At 38.0% G+C, this 19,016-nt stretch overlaps 2 protein-coding genes across 4 annotated transcripts in view; both read right to left on the minus strand.

Annotated features, from left to right (window-relative positions):
* LOC137399533 (follicle-stimulating hormone receptor-like) overlaps positions 1–17,396 on the minus strand; it is a 34,582-nt gene extending 17,186 nt beyond the window's left edge. For 2 of the 3 annotated variants that reach the window (XM_068085690.1, XM_068085689.1), the window contains exons 1-9: positions 17,165–17,396; positions 14,831–14,902; positions 13,532–13,606; positions 13,125–13,202; positions 12,591–12,671; positions 12,219–12,299; positions 9,537–9,605; positions 8,435–8,515; positions 4,848–4,980 (exon numbers count right to left, since the gene is read on the minus strand). In XM_068085690.1, the coding sequence (XP_067941791.1) occupies positions 4,848–4,980; positions 8,435–8,515; positions 9,537–9,605; positions 12,219–12,299; positions 12,591–12,671; positions 13,125–13,202; positions 13,532–13,606; positions 14,831–14,902; positions 17,165–17,334 (840 nt within the window). In that variant the 5' untranslated portion in view covers positions 17,335–17,396. Of the gene's footprint in view, positions 1–4,847; positions 4,981–8,434; positions 8,516–9,536; positions 9,606–12,218; positions 12,300–12,590; positions 12,743–13,124; positions 13,203–13,531; positions 13,607–14,830; positions 14,903–17,164 lie in introns of those variants that run through there. The other variant, XM_068085691.1, reaches the window with a different exon arrangement.
* A 533-nt stretch (positions 17,397–17,929) lies between these two features.
* LOC137401025 (mitochondrial chaperone BCS1-like) overlaps positions 17,930–19,016 on the minus strand; it is a 36,524-nt gene continuing 35,437 nt past the window's right edge. The window contains exon 10 of the mRNA XM_068087368.1: positions 17,930–18,588. Within this exon, the coding sequence (XP_067943469.1) occupies positions 18,529–18,588 (60 nt within the window). The 3' untranslated portion in view covers positions 17,930–18,528. The remainder of the gene's footprint in view (positions 18,589–19,016) is intronic.

Consider the following 19,016-nt stretch of genomic DNA (forward strand, 5'->3'; position numbering starts at 1 on the left):
TCCCGGAGTAATTTTATTGTGAGCACACACGCATCAAAACTGGTGAGACAACTTAATACTTTGTACATGTATAGAAAAATTTAAACCAATTTTTGTTTGCTGTAAATAATTATTTTGACTCCAAGATAATTACGTTCAGAGGAATGTAATATATGCGCGTTGTTTGTCAAAATACTTATTTTGAATAATTTGGAGGTAATTAATAAAAACCATGTTTATGAGTAGTCTGTACATGTACCAACGTAATATTTGGAACTTCTAACCACGAAATCAAAGCCTATTGAGCAACAATTAGTAACAACATCAAGAAATGAAGTCGCTACAAAAACAGCCAGAACTACAGAACAGCCAACTATACAAGGCAGGCAACTATACATTATACTGAAGTTTTTTGTGATAAACTTCTACTTTGATAAAAATATCCCTACAACAACACAACACTATATCATGACAATAATACATCACCACAGCTATAAAATATTGCGATACTACGCCAAAACAGCAGCTCAACACTGCAGTCCTACAGTAGTATAACACTGCAGTCTTAAAGTAGTATAACACTACAGTCCTACAGTAGTATAACACTACAGTCCTACAGTAGTGTAACACTGCAGTCTTACAGTAGTGTAACACTGCAGTCCTACAGTAGTATTACACTACAGTCCTACAGTAGTATAACACTGCAGTCCTACAGTAGTGTAACTCTACAGTCCTACAGTAGTATTACACTGCAGTCTTACAGTAGTATAACACTACAGTCCTACAGTAGTATAACACTAACAGTCCTACAGTAGTATAACACTGCAGTCTTACAGTAGTATAACACTACAGTCCTACGGTAGTATAACACTACAGTCCTACAGTAGTGTTACACTACAGTCCTACAGTAGTGTAACTTTACAGTCCTACCGTAGTATTACACTGCAGTACATCAGATAGAGCAAACAGCTCTAAATGCGTCTGCTTTGAACAGCGAACCATACCTCCATTACCATGAGCGCACCCTTGTCAACCCGTCATGAGATTAGTAGCAGAAGTTTAAACAAACCTTTCTAGTCTATGTAACAGTATCTCGTAGGTTAAAATAATATGTGAAATGGATGCAAAAGAAGTGAGCTGAAAAACTAGATTGAGCAACTTAGGCTGGGTAACCTTGAATATTTATCAAAAATATTTATGCTTTCACCATCCCTTTGAACGCATACCATTCAAACCCACAATTATGCAAAGAATGCTCAATTATAGCTAATCTTATCGCACTTTTTAACATCCTGAAGTTTTTAAAAAACTCTCCGCAACCGAATTACTTCACCAAAATTCAAACATCCTTTTCTTGGGCTTTTAGCCTTAGGTTAACCAATCGCTACAAAGTTACATGATGGTACATGTCTAGTGAGCCATCTCCTGCTCATGTACCTTAGTCTAGTGAGCCATCTCCTGCTCATGTACCTTAGTCTAGTGAGCCATCTCCTGCTCATGTACCCTAGTCTAGTGAGCCATCTCCTGCTCATGTACCCTAGTCTAGTGAGCCATCTCCTGCTCATGTACCTTAGTCTAGTGAGCCATCTCCTGCTCATGTACCTTAGTCTAGTGAGCCATCTCCTGCTCATGTACCCTAGTCTAGTGAGCCATCTCCTGCTCATGTACCCTAGTCTAGTGAACCATCTCCTGCTCATGTACCCTAGTCTAGTGAGCCATCTCCTGCTCATGTACCTTAGTCTAGTGAGCCATCTCCTGCTCATGTACCCTAGTCTAGTGAGCCATCTCCTGCTCATGTGCCCTAGTCTAGTGAGCCATCTCCTGTTCATGTACCCTAGTCTAGTGAGCCATCTCCTGTTCATGTACCCTAGTCTAGTGAGCCATCTCCTGCTCATGTACCCTAGTCTAGTGAGCCATCTCCTGCTCATGTACCTTAGTCTAGTGAGCCATCTCCTGCTCATGTACCCTAGTCTAGTGAGCCATCTCCTGCTCATGTACCTTAGTCTAGTGAGCCATCTCCTGCTCATGTACCCTAGTCTAGTGAGCCATCTCCTGCTCATGTACCTTAGTCTAGTGAGCCATCTCCTGCTCATGTACCCTAGTCTAGTGAGCCATCTCCTGCTCATGTACCCTAGTCTAGTGAGCCATCTCCTGCTCATGTACCTTAGTCTAGTGAGCCATCTCCTGCTCATGTACCCTAGTCTAGTGAGCCATCTCCTGCTCATGTACCCTAGTCTAGTGAGCCATCTCCTGCTCATGTACCCTAGTCTAGTGAGCCATCTCCTGCTCATGTACCCTAGTCTAGTGAGCCATCTCCTGCTCATGTACCCTAGTCTAGTGAGCCATCTCCTGCTCATGTACCTTAGTCTAGTGAGCCATCTCCTGCTCATGTACCTTAGTCTAGTGAGCCATCTCCTGCTCATGTACCTTAGTCTAGTGAGCCATCTCCTGCTCATGTACCTTAGTCTAGTGAGCCATCTCCTGCTCATGTACCCTAGTCTAGTGAGCCATCTCCTGCTCATGTACCCTAGTCTAGTGAGCCATCTCCTGTTCATGTACCCTAGTCTAGTGAGCCATCTCCTGTTCATGTACCCTAGTCTAGTGAGCCATCTCCTGCTCATGTACCCTAGTCTAGTGAGCCATCTCCTGCTCATGTACCTTAGTCTAGTGAGCCATCTCCTGCTCATGTACCCTAGTCTAGTGAGCCATCTCCTGCTCATGTACCCTAGTCTAGTGAGCCATCTCCTGCTCATGTACCTTAGTCTAGTGAGCCATCTCTTGCTCATGTACCTTAGTCTAGTGAGCCATCTCCTACTCATGTACCCTAGTCTAGTGAGCCATCTCCTGCTCATGTACCTTAGTCTAGTGAGCCATCTCCTGCTCATTTACCTTAGTCTAGTGAGCCATCTCCTGCTCATGTACTCTAGTCTAGTGAGCCATCTCCTGCTCATGTACCTTAGTCTAGTGAGCCATCTCCTGCTCATGTACCTTAGTCTAGTGAGCCATCTCCTGCTCATGTACCTTAGTCTAGTGAGCCATCTCCTGCTCATGTACCCTAGTCTAGTGAGCCATCTCCTGCTCATGTACCCTAGTCTAGTGAGCCATCTCCTGCTCATGTACCTTAGTCTAGTGAGCCATCTCCTGCTCATGTACCTTAGTCTAGTGAGCCATCTCCTACTCATGTACCCTAGTCTAGTGAGCCATCTCCTGCTCATGTACCTTAGTCTAGTGAGCCATCTCCTGCTCATGTACCCTAGTCTAGTGAGCCATCTCCTGCTCATGTACCTTAGTCTAGTGAGCCATCTCCTGCTCATGTACCTTAGTCTAGTGAGCCATCTCTTGCTCATGTACCTTAGTCTAGTGAGCCATCTCCTGCTCATGTACCTTAGTCTAGTGAGCCATCTCCTGCTCATGTACCCTAGTCTAGTGAGCCATCTCCTGCTCATGTACCTTAGTCTAGTGAGCCATCTCCTGCTCATGTACCCTAGTCTAGTGAGCCATCTCCTGCTCATGTACCCTAGTCTAGTGAGCCATCTCCTGCTCATGTACCTTAGTCTAGTGAGCCATCTCCTGCTCATGTACCTTAGTCTAGTGAGCCATCTCCTGCTCATGTACCTTAGTCTAGTGAGCCATCTCCTGCTCATGTACCTTAGTCTAGTGAGCCATCTCCTGCTCATGTACCTTAGTCTAGTGAGCCATCTCCTGCTCATGTACCTTAGTCTAATGAGCCATCTCCTGCTCATGTACCCTAGTCTAGTGAACCATCTCCTGCTCATGTACCTTAGTCTAGTGAGCCATCTCCTGCTCATGTACCTTAGTCTAGTGAGCCATCTCCTGCTCATGTACCTTAGTCTAGTGAGCCATCTCCTGCTCATGTACCTTAGTCTAGTGAGCCATCTCCTGCTCATGTACCCTAGTCTAGTGAGCCATCTCCTGCTCATGTACCTTAGTCTAGTGAGCCATCTCCTGCTCATATACCTTAGTCTAGTGAGCCATCTCCTGCTCATGTACCTTAGTCTAGTGAGCCATCTCCTGCTCATGTACCCTAGTCTAGTGAGCCATCTCCTGCTCATGTACCTTAGAGTAACTCACCAACTACTGGTTGGTATGAAGTCCTATCTTATTCACTTTGGAGTAACACACCAATTACTGGTTGGTGTGAAGTTCTATCTCTATCGAAGAGATCAGTAAGTTGTTTATGTACATCTGATAACCCAGAGAAAAAATATAACTACCTACACATGCTTCAAACTGAGCATTTAGGTTCATTGGGTGTAGATGCTTTTTTTGTCGTTAATCGAACTAAATGTTGTAAAAAATACCTAGGAGTTTGTGAAATTAATAGACCGTTATAACGGCTGCGGTCATAGCAGAGATGTTTAAATATGTAGAACATATGAACATGAGAGTGCTTTGAAACACTTTTTAAGTGTACAGCTTAAGTATATAAATCTATAAATTTTATAAACATCAGAAGAATATCGAAATATTTGTATAAAATAAGAAATATTTATAATTATTTGGTTCATTCGGAGAAATTATTATGAGTATGACACTGACTACAAGTGCTTGAAGTGTTTGCAAGTGCCTGTATGTGTAGCCAGTGACACGCTGATACACAAACCACAATAGCGCTAGAGAGGATGGACATTTGGGGACATTCATCAGTTTACACTCTTGGATACAGGCTGAGGTCATAGATTTGGCAGAAGTGAAATGATCAAATCATTCAATTCTGCTCACCTATACACACAAGCAGAAGGAAATACATGAAGGCTTTAGCTAAGAACCTAAGACAGGAGCGGGTAATCTTCCACTAGTTCATAGCCTTTAGTGTAATAATTCAATGATAGAGTGATTAGCCTCACCTCTTGGATATCTCTGTAGAATATCGTTGGCGGAATCATGGTGACCCGTGGACAGTTTGCACATCGCAGGATACGCACAGAACTGATTCCCTCTTCTGGTATCTTTTCTAACTTCTCATTATCAGATAGAACCCTATAATACTTCATGATGTAGTAAAGGATGGGAGTAGTTTAATATTGTAGTAATGCAATGGCATAATAGTGCAATACTGCAGTAGTACAATAGCTAGTTATTTTAATGAAATAATTTAGCGATTCAATTGTTCAGCAGTCCATCTGTTCTGTAGTACAATTGTTCAGTAGTCTAACAGTTCTGTCGAGCAATTGTTTGGTAGTGCAAATAGGTATGTAGTGCAAGTAAGTATGTAGTGCAATTGTTCAATCGTGCAATAGTTATATAGTGCAATTGGTCAGTTGTGTAATAGTTATATAGTGCAATTGCTCAGTGATGCAATAGTTATGTAGTGCAAATGTTCAGTAGCATGATACCGACGTAGTGTAATTGTTTGGTAGTGCACTAGCTATGTAGCACAATTTTTTGTAGTACAATCGTCATATAGAATCTAGATCAGCACTGCAATCGATCGATGAAACTGCAAGCATGCCATGCATTAGTTCAAAATGTTTGCACTCAATTGTTGGTCTCAGTTGTGAGTTGTAATGAAGTTAAGTTGAATTCCTGCTTACGATAGCTCTAGCTAGTAATGTATCAAATTTAGCAATAGCGTCATTTTCCATCCTTTGCTTTCACTGCAGTCTTGCTGCTTTGATTTCCAGATTGATGTTGGGTCAATACAAACCATTTCACCCAGAATGCAAGGAATGTATCTGGTGAAGTTCAATCGCTAAGGGCAGATAAACAACATAAACCTATGATGGCTCCAAGGATCTCATTGCCACGTGCTTGCCATAGCGGGGCTGGTCATACACAGCTGCCATAGCGGGGCGTGTCATATGTGCGTGTCATTATAAGTCAGGTCATATGTGCCTGTCATTGTGGGGTGCATCATACTTGCCTGCTATTGTGGAGCATGTCATATGTGCCTGTAATTACGAATCAGGTCATATGGGCCTGCCATTGTGAGACAGGTCATTTGTGCCTGCTATTGTAGGACGTATCATGTGTGCCTGCCATTGTGAGGCAAGTCATATGTGCCTACCATTATGGGATGTGTCATATGTGCCTGACATTGTGAGGCAATTCATATGTCCATCCCATTGTGGGGCGCGTATTATGTGCCTGCCATTGTAAGACAGGTCATATGTGCCTACGACTACTGGGCATGTCATATGTGCCTGTCATTGTGAGGTAAGTCGTATGTGCCTAGGTTTATTTTTGAAGCATGGACAGACATGTATCTGGGTACATGTGTTAGGGTACATGTGTGCAACAGACCATTTCAAGTCATGTATATTTTGTTTTATGCCACATTGTTCATAACATCGTATAACTACGCTTTATATCTTTGTGAGTCTCCATAGAGCTATGCATTTTTACATGACATCATTTAATTAGAGTTATACATATATTGTATGTGGTTACCTCAAAATCAATATTTATGGAATTCACAGCTATATTCACCTGTATAAATAGAGTTACTTATGTATAAAGTCACAGCTACATTCACCTAAATAAATAGAGTTACTCATGTATAAAGTCACAGCTACATTCACCTAAATAAATAGAGTTACTCATGTATAAAGTCACAGCTATATTCACCTAAATAAATAGAGTTACTCATGTATAAAGTCACAGCTACATTCACCTAAATAAATAGAGTTACTCATGTATAAAGTCACAGCTATATTCACCTAAATAAATAGAGTTACTCATATATAAAGTCACAGCTATATTCACCTAAATAAATAAAGTTACTCATGTATAAAGTCACAGCTATATTTACCTAAATAAATAACGTTACTCAGGTATAAAGTCACAGCTATATTCATCTAAATAAATAGAGTTACTCAGGTATAAAGTCACAGCTATATTCACCTACATGAATAGAGTTACTCATGTATAAAGTCATAGCTATATTTACCTGCATAAATAGAGTTACTCAGGTATAAAGTCACAGCTATATTCACCTAAATAAATAGAGATACTCAGGTATAAAGTCACAGCTATATTTACCTAAATAAATAGAGTTACTCATGTATAAAGTCACAGCTATATTCACCTAAATAAATAGAGTTACTCATGTATAAAGTCACAGCTATATTCACCTAAATAAATAGAGTTACTCAGGTATAAAGTCACAGCTATATTCACCTAAATAAATAGAGTTACTCAGGTATAAAGTCACAGCTATATTCACCTAAATAAATAGAGTTACTCAGGTATAAAGTCACAGCTATATTCACCTAAATAAATAGAGTTACTCAGGTATAAAGTCACAGCTATATTCACCTAAATAAATAGAGTTGCTCACATATAACTTCTGAGCTGTTTACCTCGCAGGTAAAATACCAATAATAACAATAGTTGCATGTATATATTTATATAGTTCTAATTTCTAATCTACTCCATTATAAGGGAAGCAATTCATTCCACTAGCGCCTATCAATATACTACTTTGTATTGATATGCCAAGTGATGGAAGGTTTATAGGCGCCATTGACATGATAAAACATGCATAATTCATGTTTAAAAACATTTGGTTTGCATAAGAATCCTTCAAGGATTGAATATTTTGATGATCGGGTCTGTGATTTAGTTGACATTATTCTACTTCCTTCCCTAGTTGTTTTGTTCTTATCAGCTGGGATCTGAGCAGGTAGCAATCTGGTATATAAGTACTTTGCCCAAAACCTATATCGACTGAATTTACCGGGAAATGAGTTCAGTTATGCATTCAAATCTCATATAAACAGCTACATTGCAGTTGCCCAGTCACACCTTAGTTAGGCATAGGCAGTCACACCACAGTTATTCAAGCATCAACCGGAACAGACTAACAAAGCATTAATTAGAACAGACCAACCTAGAGTTAACCAAAGCACATAAGAATTAACCATAACAGACGAAACAATATTATAAAAAAGGAAATAAGCGTTAAAAAGGACGTTACAGCGCTAAACACCGGAGATCCGGCTAAACCAAAATAGCTTGGTTTAAGGCGACGTAAGGATGTAGAAAACTTAAAACAACAAAATATCTTGATGCTCCCAGTAATCAATTTTCAAATAAAGACCTTATAATCACTTTGCACCGAAGATGATACACGCTGCTTAGATGTGAGAAACAGAAAAATGTACGTATTGCAAGCAAGATTATTTTAGGGTAGTAACAGCTTTACTTCTTACATACCATTGGCTACACTTTCATTCATTCATTCATTTATTGTTAACGATTTAGACCATGGGTGAATGATATGTAATTAATTACAGCTTAGCTTTAAGTTGATGAGAGTGTAGACTCGTTGAAGGATTTAACAACATCTGAGAACATTCCTAATATTTATCCAATAGCTTGTGAGATAACAAGCAGTAGATGATTAAGCGAATTACTGAGTGACAACACTCTACGCTCCAACTGCAAAAATGATTATGATATAATTATATTAGTAGCTGCAAAAATGACTCACAGCTCGGCGAGGGTGTTCCCAACGAGAAGACTGAAGGTATTCTTGTCAAAGCCTGTCAGCTGAGTGTTGTTGGACAAGTCCCTAACAAAAAAGTGGTTTGAGTTGAAATCTAGGCTAACATATGCTTCACAATAAGAGGTACTACAATAAAGACTCCCAGCCATTCAGCTATGGCTGACGAAGTCTCGTTTCACAACTAGAGTTCTGAGTTATAATGAAAATCTCCCAGAACTCTCTATACGTCAGTAAAGCTATTACAAAGAAAATTGCACAATTATGTAAGGAATATTGCATTTCCTTGTTATTAATACCTTCCTCCCAGCAGATAAAGATATTTTAAATGTTATATGTCAATCTATTTATTTGATTTTAGTGGCTGTTGCCCTTTTTTCTCTGTTTGATTTTTGTTTTATAATTCTTTGATGAGATAATTTGGAAAACACTTTCGTTTAAAATGAAATTTTTGTCAATAAAGTCATAAAATATAATGAACTGGCTGTCTGTCTGTCCGCTATACAACTCTGTTAGTGAAAAGCTTGCCGAGCAAGCTTAACATTCCTGGCACCTGCCAAGTGTCACTGAACTCGTGATCCTGGAAGAAATATGGATTATTAATATAAAAGTTGGCGGAAACTAAAACAAATAATGTATTTTTAGCCCACCTCATAATTAGAGACATCTTTAGCAGAGAGCATCTTTAACAGATTATATAAACATGGCAACTAGGCTAGATTTGAGTTGACCGAGTATTCATGTAGCTGTGGTTACCGTGTATTCATGTAGCTATGGTTTGGTAAGCAAGAAAAGAACCCTCTGCTTGCTCCTTGTGAAAGGCAAGGAGTCACACTTGTGTACACTGATTTTCACACATTTGCAACGTTGTTCATTTAATTAAATTTCTTTGAGAGCTTGTTAGAGATTACTGAGATAAATAGATGTTGGGAAATATTTGGTCTGTGAACAAAACCTTTAAGATAATGAGTTAAAAAGAGTTTACAATTATTGTAAACGTGTTAACATAATGATTACAAATTGTTTTAAATGCTTACAAGTGTGTTACACTTAATTTTCATTCCAAAAACTATTATGTAGTTTGACTTACAATTTCCCCAATTGTGTTCCATTGAAAACAAAGTTGGGCAAGTATTTCATCTGTGTGTGGGTCATCCTCCTGAAACACAACATCCGTAAACATATTTACACAGAATTAACTTAAATAGCCTTAGAACTCAGAATAGAGTGAGATATCTTTCGTAAGATAGTTCTGTCAATATGTCTATAATCTACCAAAGGTCGCCTGTTTGAGCAGAACTACTGGAAACAAAGAGCTTCTCATGGCCAATAAGCAGGTATCATTTGGATAAATGGTCCACAAACAGAGGTTGTTTAAATAAATCGTTCACAGGCAAGGGTTATTTGAATATATAACTCCTCTATGAGCATGTGTTATTAGGATAAATGGTTCTAAGAGTTAATATGCACTTTACATATGGTCTTAAGAAATTGTCCCCAATAGTGTTATCTAGATGAACAATTTTTGAAAGTTATCAGGATAATAATTATCCTGACTAATTATCGTTGACTAATTATTAGTCAACAAGTGGGCGTTATCTGGATAAATAGTAATGGTTATATGATATTGGCTAGTATATCTGTTGAAACTTATATTTTCAAGATGTTTTTACAAGAGCTGTCTGTCTGTCTGCATTACTGAGTATTTATTTATCAATGCTACTCGCACAGTTTTGAAGGTCACACCAATGTCACTTTAATGTCACCCATTACCCATTTAAAGGGCCAACTCAACTATTATACTTTTTAGTAAAAAAAAAGGCCGACTTTAAATGCTTGTGATACATAGTTCATTTACGCAGAGTGAAAGCACTCGGAGTTGTCTCTCCTAGTGTGGGTCTTGTACCTGTTATGGTTAGCAAAAACATCTAGGGCACTATCTTGCCCAGAATTTGATGAAATCATCTTAGAGAACCTGTCAGGATGTTAAGGCTTCACAGTGGCTCTCCGCAATAGTCGAATGCTTTTTTTATAATATAATTGAATTTGTCCATAATGTACTAGATTAGTCTTGACAGATGAGTCAGTAGATATGCCCAGGAGAATTGCAGCAAATACCGTTTATCGTATGCCAGGGCAAATAATGGCATGCAAACAACGAGTTTGTGGCTCGTTATGAGGTAAGAGCACACTTGCTACACGTGAGCAACAGGCTCCTATTGACTTATCTTCATATTTACTGCATCAGAAAGTTCAATTCAGAAACTTACTAAACATGTCATACAAGATTTTTTCAGAAAATGTACAAATTGATTGAGAATAGAAGAATATTTAAATTTACGGACACAAGTAATAGATTGGTATTTGTTCTAAAACTGCGGTTTTACTTATAGCTTTACTTACTAGTCTACTAAAACCTGAAGGCTTGTCTTCTCTCTATTAAGAGCTCACTGAGATTTTAAATGCTCCACTCTTTCTAATAAACATATCAACAATAATGTAAATGTGGATAGCCATTTTAGCTCTACGCAGGGCCCTTCGTGAGCAGATAATTTTTGCACATTCCAAGATGGTTGTTTACAAAAAATAGAGAAGCAAGCTGTGATTAATACGAGAGATAGAGACTTGACACTAATAAGGGAATGCGGTGTGTGACATCATCAATTATAGATATCTTTGAAGGCTAGATGAGACAGACATAACTGATCTCAGTTAGAGTCAATTAACACAAGACAAGCATTCGTCTGCAAGTTGCCTCATATAAATCACTGCTAACATTTTATGGTCTGATAATCGCTTCACAGTCAAACCTGGTATCCTCCGTGCGTTTGCCTCCTCAACATTAACATTCTATGTTTTAGTATATGAGGTTATTTTAATCTAAAAATACTGAGTGCATTTCTTATCACTTGAGTGTGATTAACTACGCCTCACCGATGTTTACAACAATTTATATAAAAATAAAATAATTTGCTAGTTATTTTATAGGAGTTAGCTAATCTACATGGCTACTCATATTATATTCTTTTTGAAATAGATGTAATTGGGACTGTTATGATTGGTCTAGAATGTTACGATTCGCAATTAAAACAAATCTCAGTTTTCACTTTTAGATTATGATCAAAAAGGCATAAAGAAAATGATAAATGATTACAAACTACAGGTAATAAAACTTGAAGCAAGATGATCATAGATACCAATAGATGTTCAATATCAATCAACTAATCAATATGTATATCAATATAAATATCAATATTCATATATCCAAATGAACAAACCAAGCTTTTGTAAGTGATTTAAAAAGCAAACAACAGTAATATGGATAATAATAATAATGGATGTTAAAATGAATGAAGGAAAAAATTAGCGAACAAGATATTTTGTCATCAAGTCAGATAGCAAGCTTTTCACCGAGGTCTTGACAATAAGTATCCTTAGGGTTTAGGGAAGCCATAAATTACTGCCTTGAATCAACATTCTCAGGTTCCAACCAGCTTAGTAGATTAGAAATGGCTTACACAATACCTTTCCATTTATTTTCATGCAGAAACCAGTGAAGATATTGTGGTTATCTCGGGTGCTATCAGATACCAAAATTGATTTTCATAGGCTATTTGTTATTCAATCAAGACTGGGACTCATTCTCATCCCTGCCATAAAAATAGAGCAAAAATGTACCACAATATCAGCTTATTTCATTCCAAAATATTTCCTATTAATTAGAAGCCTAAGAGAAACCTGATGAAACCCCAGACTTAAAGAACAGACTTACACACTGTTGAGTATACAACTTTTCTGTGTTCTCACTGGACATATCCTTGTAGGAGACCGGAGAGGATTGCCCGACAATATCCTGTCAACAAATTATTGACATAATGTTTCATCTTGTCAATATGTAAAACGGTAGACGAATATCACAGTTTTATCATTGACTTTTGCTAATTGATCCAAAATTTGGGAAGAATTCTGCTGACCTATGACCTTCAAAAATGTTTTTCTGTAGATGAGCAATTCGAGCGAGACTAATGACAACTACTTACAGGTAGTATGACAGTGTTGTATTCATATGACAACTACTAACAGGTGGTATGACAGTGTTGTATTCACATGACAACTACTTACAGGTGGTATGACAACTACTTACAGGTGGTATGCCAGTGTTGTATTCATATTGATTACACGGCTGAGGTCTGGCATTGAGTTGAGGTTGTTATATGACAGGTCGCTGAAATTAGCAGAAATGCTTGTATGATAGGCATTGCTCAGTATGACAGGCGCATTCCTAACTTCACATTGCTAAAAGAAGCAATTAGTCAACCCTATCACTCTCGAATAATTTATATTCCCATTTTTTATGATTTGTTCAGTTCGCACAAGACTAACTTCATTAGAATATTATACGATCATGAGCTACGAGAACAAACTCATTATAGCTTCCATTGTACAGCAGAAGTGCTTGTACTCTTACTGCTAAGTATATAAATTGTAGGAATACCTAAAAATCTAAAGTAATAGTCGAAGTGATGAAACAAATTTATAATGATTCCACAAAACAGCTGGACAAATTTGCATTGCAATGCAGTTTTATGTAGGACCATGCTATGCCATGCAATACAATCTAGCACAACAGTTTATAACACGGAGAGGTATAATATTTCTATTAAATGTTTACACTTACAGACATCGAATACCTTGATAGTTTCCATCGAATGCTGACTGACTGACATTTGACAGGAGAAAGTTGTCGCTGATTTCACTGTAACACGAAGGAGCCTGGAGCGTAAGAGGTATGTTTTACACGACAACATTGTTAATTGCATCTTGAGAACAAATATTTGCGACAAGATATATTTAATCAATGGCGTTCCAGACAAAACTGGTCTTGAAATCATATAAGAAAATGCAATGAGGACATTATGAGAAATCTAAAGATTCCTAAACTGCGAACCAAACGTTAGCAAAATGGGAAAATAATGGGAAGAGACATTTAATCATATATGAGGTTGCAGATGACAGCAGAGACAGAGGCTTTAGACAAAATACTAGCTTCCCATTCAAGATAAAGTTCAACTTTGCAAAACTTACACGCTAGAGAGGTGCGTATTCTCGCTGAAAATTCTGTCTTCAAGAGTTGTCAACCCTTGGTTCATCCTAATGGTTCTAAAAGAGCGGACGGTGTAACCGTGTATATATTAATTGTGACATACTTTATCTTCAACCATCACCAAAGTGCTAGAATAAAGTTGGTATATTCAACTAGTCAAAGTTTCCACTCGGGACTAACAACTCAGTTATTTGTTACCTCAGTTACTACTGTATGTTTAACCAGCCATTCAACAAGTTTTTTATTCGTTCCAAAATTGCAAATGTGCAAATGTGGATAAGATTCACCATCATAAAAATGGTTAAAACCTGCAAGACTACAGACACTAAATAAATTGAGGGAGGACGTGACATTGCCATTTTTAATAACAGTAGAACTGCAGGTTTTAATATCACTAGTATTGCAGGTTTTAATATCAGTAGTATTGCAGGTTTTATTATCAGCAGTACAGCTGCAAATTTGTACAAATACTACCAACTCTTTTTCAGTTCAGCACTGCTCCAACTAAGCAAGATTCCAAATACACGACTATCCACTGCGTTCAACTCTGTATTTTATCACTTAAATTTCAAAATTCAAGCTTATAATTCATGCATGGAATCTAGCTTGTGGCTTTTCCAATACGATTAAAGATTTTTCAAATTAAAAACACTTTTTTAGCTGTAAACTACTTTTTAAAGAGTGAGAAATAGGTGATTCAGCAGTCTATGCAGGCTAATAGATGCGTAAACAAATATATACATTTATTGAATTATGAAATGTAGCTGAGCTTAATCATTGGCTCATTGAGTAACAGTAAGATCTTCCTTTTTTATATCAAGATAAAAGAATGAGGTCATCGATGTTGTCAAATAACACATCTAAAGTATGAAATGATCAAGAGGCAACAAGGGGAATGACACCCCTTCTCATCTAGGAATACATATATCTGGTGTATCATATTTAACCTAAATTGTCTAATATAGTTGAGAAGAGAATAGCTGAAATAATATTTTGTGGTTACTAAATAACCACAAAATATAATGGAGCCTTACAGTGCCCCAAGTTTGCAACCCGAGTCGATAAACCGAGTTATATTTAAAAACTCGAGTTTGTAAATATAACTCGGTTTATCAAATCGGGTTGCAAACCCGAGGCACTGTAAGGCTCCATACATAGTGGAAAACAATAATCTGCAAACTTACTATCGTGGATTGTTATACCGTTATTTTTGAAACAAAACTAATACATCCATCAAGTGACAAATAGACAAATTGCTGCTAGCATATCGTGTTACTCACATGTGACTCAGAAGCTTGTATCTCTGGAAATCAGAGGTCGTAATTTTAGTAATTCCTGTGCCCATCAGGTGCCTGCGACAGTTCACAGAGGATAAAGAGATTATATTTCCTCTTCGTTCACATCCAGCCTCAATCAGACTTAATGCCTCTCAAGTAAATTACAATTTACTTTACCAAAAATAAACTGCGTTGGCTCATATACTCTCTTAATCAGAGCTTAAGCCGTGTAACCTTCATTAGTGTAAGTGATATCGCTCAGTCACTATGGGCACCCGCGTCATCCCTTGACCACTCGCATCATAAACTCACGATTAACAGTCGACTAGACAGATCCTCTACATCATTCAGCATCATCGGCCATTCGGCGCGGGTGTGGTTAAATACAAACGACTGCTTAGGAAAGACACATCTGACTTTTTTAATGTAGCCCCAACTGTTACACACATCCCATATAACACATTAAGCGCATCTTTGTCAAGAGAGGTCTCTTTGACGCTAGTAAAATAGTTCTTATTTTTAGCGATCGATTACAGCTTCCCAAACCATTAACGTAATGTGACTGATTATGCAATCTGTTTGATAATTACTACGTTACAGTTCCGTTCAATGGATTTATAGCTGAATGATCTGATATATTCATTCCACCCAATATTTACGATAAAATCCCTCTGAGACTAATTCACACCGCGATAATCATTTCATCATCCATCTAGTCATTTCGTGATCACCTATGTACGACTACAGACTTCTCTCCATGCAGAGGTTCTACGGAAATACTTAAGGCTTATTGCAAACTGAGCAATAGATTCTCTCTCGGTAGTGTATTATTAATCATGTTATTTATGGACCTCAGCCTTTGATCTTTTGTAGGCATCATTAGTAAAGATTATGACCAGATGGTGTAAGATGCAGCCAGGCAATACGGACACAGAAATGTAAAAACAGATAATACACTGGATGCACTACATTTATAAAAACCGTTAACGTGTCGCGAGTGAGCGCAAGCAGAATTTCATTCGACTAAACATCACTCATTACTTTCAATGTTTATACTACTGACAAATACCACTACGCTTACCCCTTAGCTGCCTACATGTTGCCAGATATGAGAGTGACAACTAACGCGGGTGTCATTACTGCTGTAGGATCAAGTCTACAGGGCAACATTTCCTAAACTATTGAATATTTACAACAAAATTATGCCTGCCTAACAACCCTAGTACATCTAATGACCATACAACTCCATATGGATATGATATTCTATGTATACTAGGGTAAGACTACAGAGATTGTTATATATATTGATAAATTCCACTTGTCATTGCGTTTGCCTGCCAGTCCACGCCAACGCTATGAATTTCTACATTTTTTCGGCGGAACTCATCCAAACTTCACACAACTGCTCTGTACCTTCCACCAGGTCGTTAAAATATTTGGTTTAAAAACTCCATCTGGTTTCTGAAAACCTCTTAAACACCCATCTGCTGGCCATGTCATTGACAATGAAAGAAATGCCGGACATAGCCGGAATCACTGTCGGCCTGTATAGAATCCAAACAGATCTGTACAATATGAGCACCTCACATATGTAATTAAAGCGAGTATCCGGAGATAAATTATTACTAAATGGTGTAAATGTAAGTCTACCAATTCACAAGTAAAACGTACAGTTAGGAGAATAGATAGAACGCCAATACTGTGTGTAGAATGACAGTCCCCTAGCTACTACGCCCAGAACATTCAGGTATAGACATAACAATAACATACACGGTTACAACATTAGCACCACAGGTATTCAGGTATAGACATAACAATAACATACACGGTTACAACATTAGGACCACAGGTATTCAAGTATAGACATAACAACAACATACTTGGTTACAACATTAGCACCACAGGTATTCAGGTATAGACATAACAATAACATACACGGCTACAACATTAGCACCACAGGTAACTATAAAATCAGCCTTAAGTTCCGTGTTGCAAGAAGCTGTTGTTATATTGTAGCACGTGGCTGTAATGCCCTTGTAAAGGTTTGTGTAAACAGCCATAAAACTAGTGTAGTAGCCACTCCAATAATAACAATTGCAAACCGATGAATCCAGACTGTATATAGTTTTGGGAACATTATAACACACATCTATCATAACAGCATCTAAAGCACTTTTTAGATACCGGTATATTTCTTGACAATGACAAATATAAACACATTATCTGGAAGCTGTGGCCTTGTTAAAAGGCGGCACCACTTTGTCAATCTCTTGTCACCACAGGAGCCTATGGGTTAGGTCACTTATAAAGGTTGAAACAAGACAATAATTTACTCACAGGAAAGCAGTATGTTTAGGTAAGTCCTGAGGTACGTAGCGAATATCAGCGCTAGCACAGCGTGCAGTTACGCGGTCAACCTTTTCACATTCGCATGAGCCACACTTATAAGACGACTGCCCTTGCGCTAGTGCGGCAGGCAGCAAAAGAAGCCATAAGTAACAGGACATCGTAGGTAGAAAGACAGCGATGTGAGAGGAGAACACATGAGCGGATGCAACCTCTTACGAGATAGTCCTAGATAGAAATGACTCAAGTTCACTATTCAATAAGTCAACACACCACAGGCTGCGGCGGACATCTTGATTGATTGGTTTGTAGACGGTTGCACTTGACTCCTCCTCCACACGCGCCAATAGATGCTAATCAGGGACGATAGTGAATGTGAAGAAGTTGACACGAATTACTCTTCCTTTATGAACAACCTCTTAAATTATTGCGACATCAAAATGCAAAAACTAGGTTGACCATTGCTACTGGATACAATAAAGGTAATTAGAGATTGGGTAGCCAAGAAATTCAGGATCAAAGAATACCATGTTCGAACATCATGCTTTTCTCCTTTTCAATGTCGTTCAACATATGGAGCACATAGTGCCCGTGCCAACGCTGCAGGCATATTTCGATACATTATATTCAAAATTGAACATAAATGTTACAGCCAATTTATTGTTCCTCACCATGAATCAAATATATATCTGTAAAAACTCTTGTTGTGTAGTTTTGCTTAGACGTTTTCGAATAGCCAAATTGATTAGATATGTAACTAAGTAGTCTATGTAACTTTTTATTTACAAGTGTACACATGTAGAATAGCCTGCTGCTGTGACTGATTGTTTGACATGTATGGGAAAGGAGGGGCAGCAGGCCGTTCAGCATGTTCAATTCAAACATAAGAAAATCAAAGATATCTACTGACAGTAACACATGAATAGACAGCCTTCACCAGTTTGAGCGTGTCGGTTAGGGTTGGTCAGTCTCAGAGAATCATAACTAAGGCACACATAAACAGGTGCCCCTTAAAATGTTCATATTTATATTGGAGCATAAAAATTTAAGTCATTCAGTACAAATTATGTAAAAATATTTATGATAAAATAGAGTAAAAATGTGGCCAACAAACTGGACTATATTTTTGATGCCCAATCAGAGACCAGAAGATGTTCACTCCTGACACGTCTCGCCATTGTTTACTTGTATCTCATCTATTACACCTACAAAATGCCTCAATGACTGCATCAAACAAGGAGCCGGACGACTAACAGAATATATCTCCATGAAATCAATGAGTGATCTTTGGTAATTCCTTATTTGGAAATAAGTTCTGAATCCCTCAAATTCTAACCATTCTCTGTTCCAGCGCGTCATGTCGGTGTGACCTTAGGCAGTTCAGCTACACTAGTGATGGCTGCCTGGCTGTCATTCTGCAATAAGATCACAATAGCACAGTGATAATACTTCTAACATGGCCTCACAGAGAACTTTTTTAACATTTGAAAAAAAATAAAATTTTGAAATACCATTTAAAAGCTCTAAAACGCTATTAAAGGAATGATGAAAGGCTTTTAATGAAGAAATCATAGTTCTTGAAGCAATATCTATGCGACTCCAGATTCTCAAGCTAATTCTAACTGGAGTCAAGTCCCCGCCCCAACTTGCAGCAGGAGACAAGATACAAAGGCGGGACATCTACTATGTCATAATAAATGCGTCTTCATGAATGGATGATTTATTAAGTAACAGTTTAAGGGAGGGTGACTCCAGGATTGTCTGACAGTAAAGCCTGTAAACAATGAAGTGGTCCAGGAAACTGAGATGAATTCACTTTTCCTACAAATGACCAAATTTTTAG

Source organism: Watersipora subatra, chromosome 7 (assembly GCF_963576615.1).
Source record: "Watersipora subatra chromosome 7, tzWatSuba1.1, whole genome shotgun sequence".
Lineage (NCBI taxonomy): Eukaryota > Metazoa > Bryozoa > Gymnolaemata > Cheilostomatida > Watersiporidae > Watersipora > Watersipora subatra.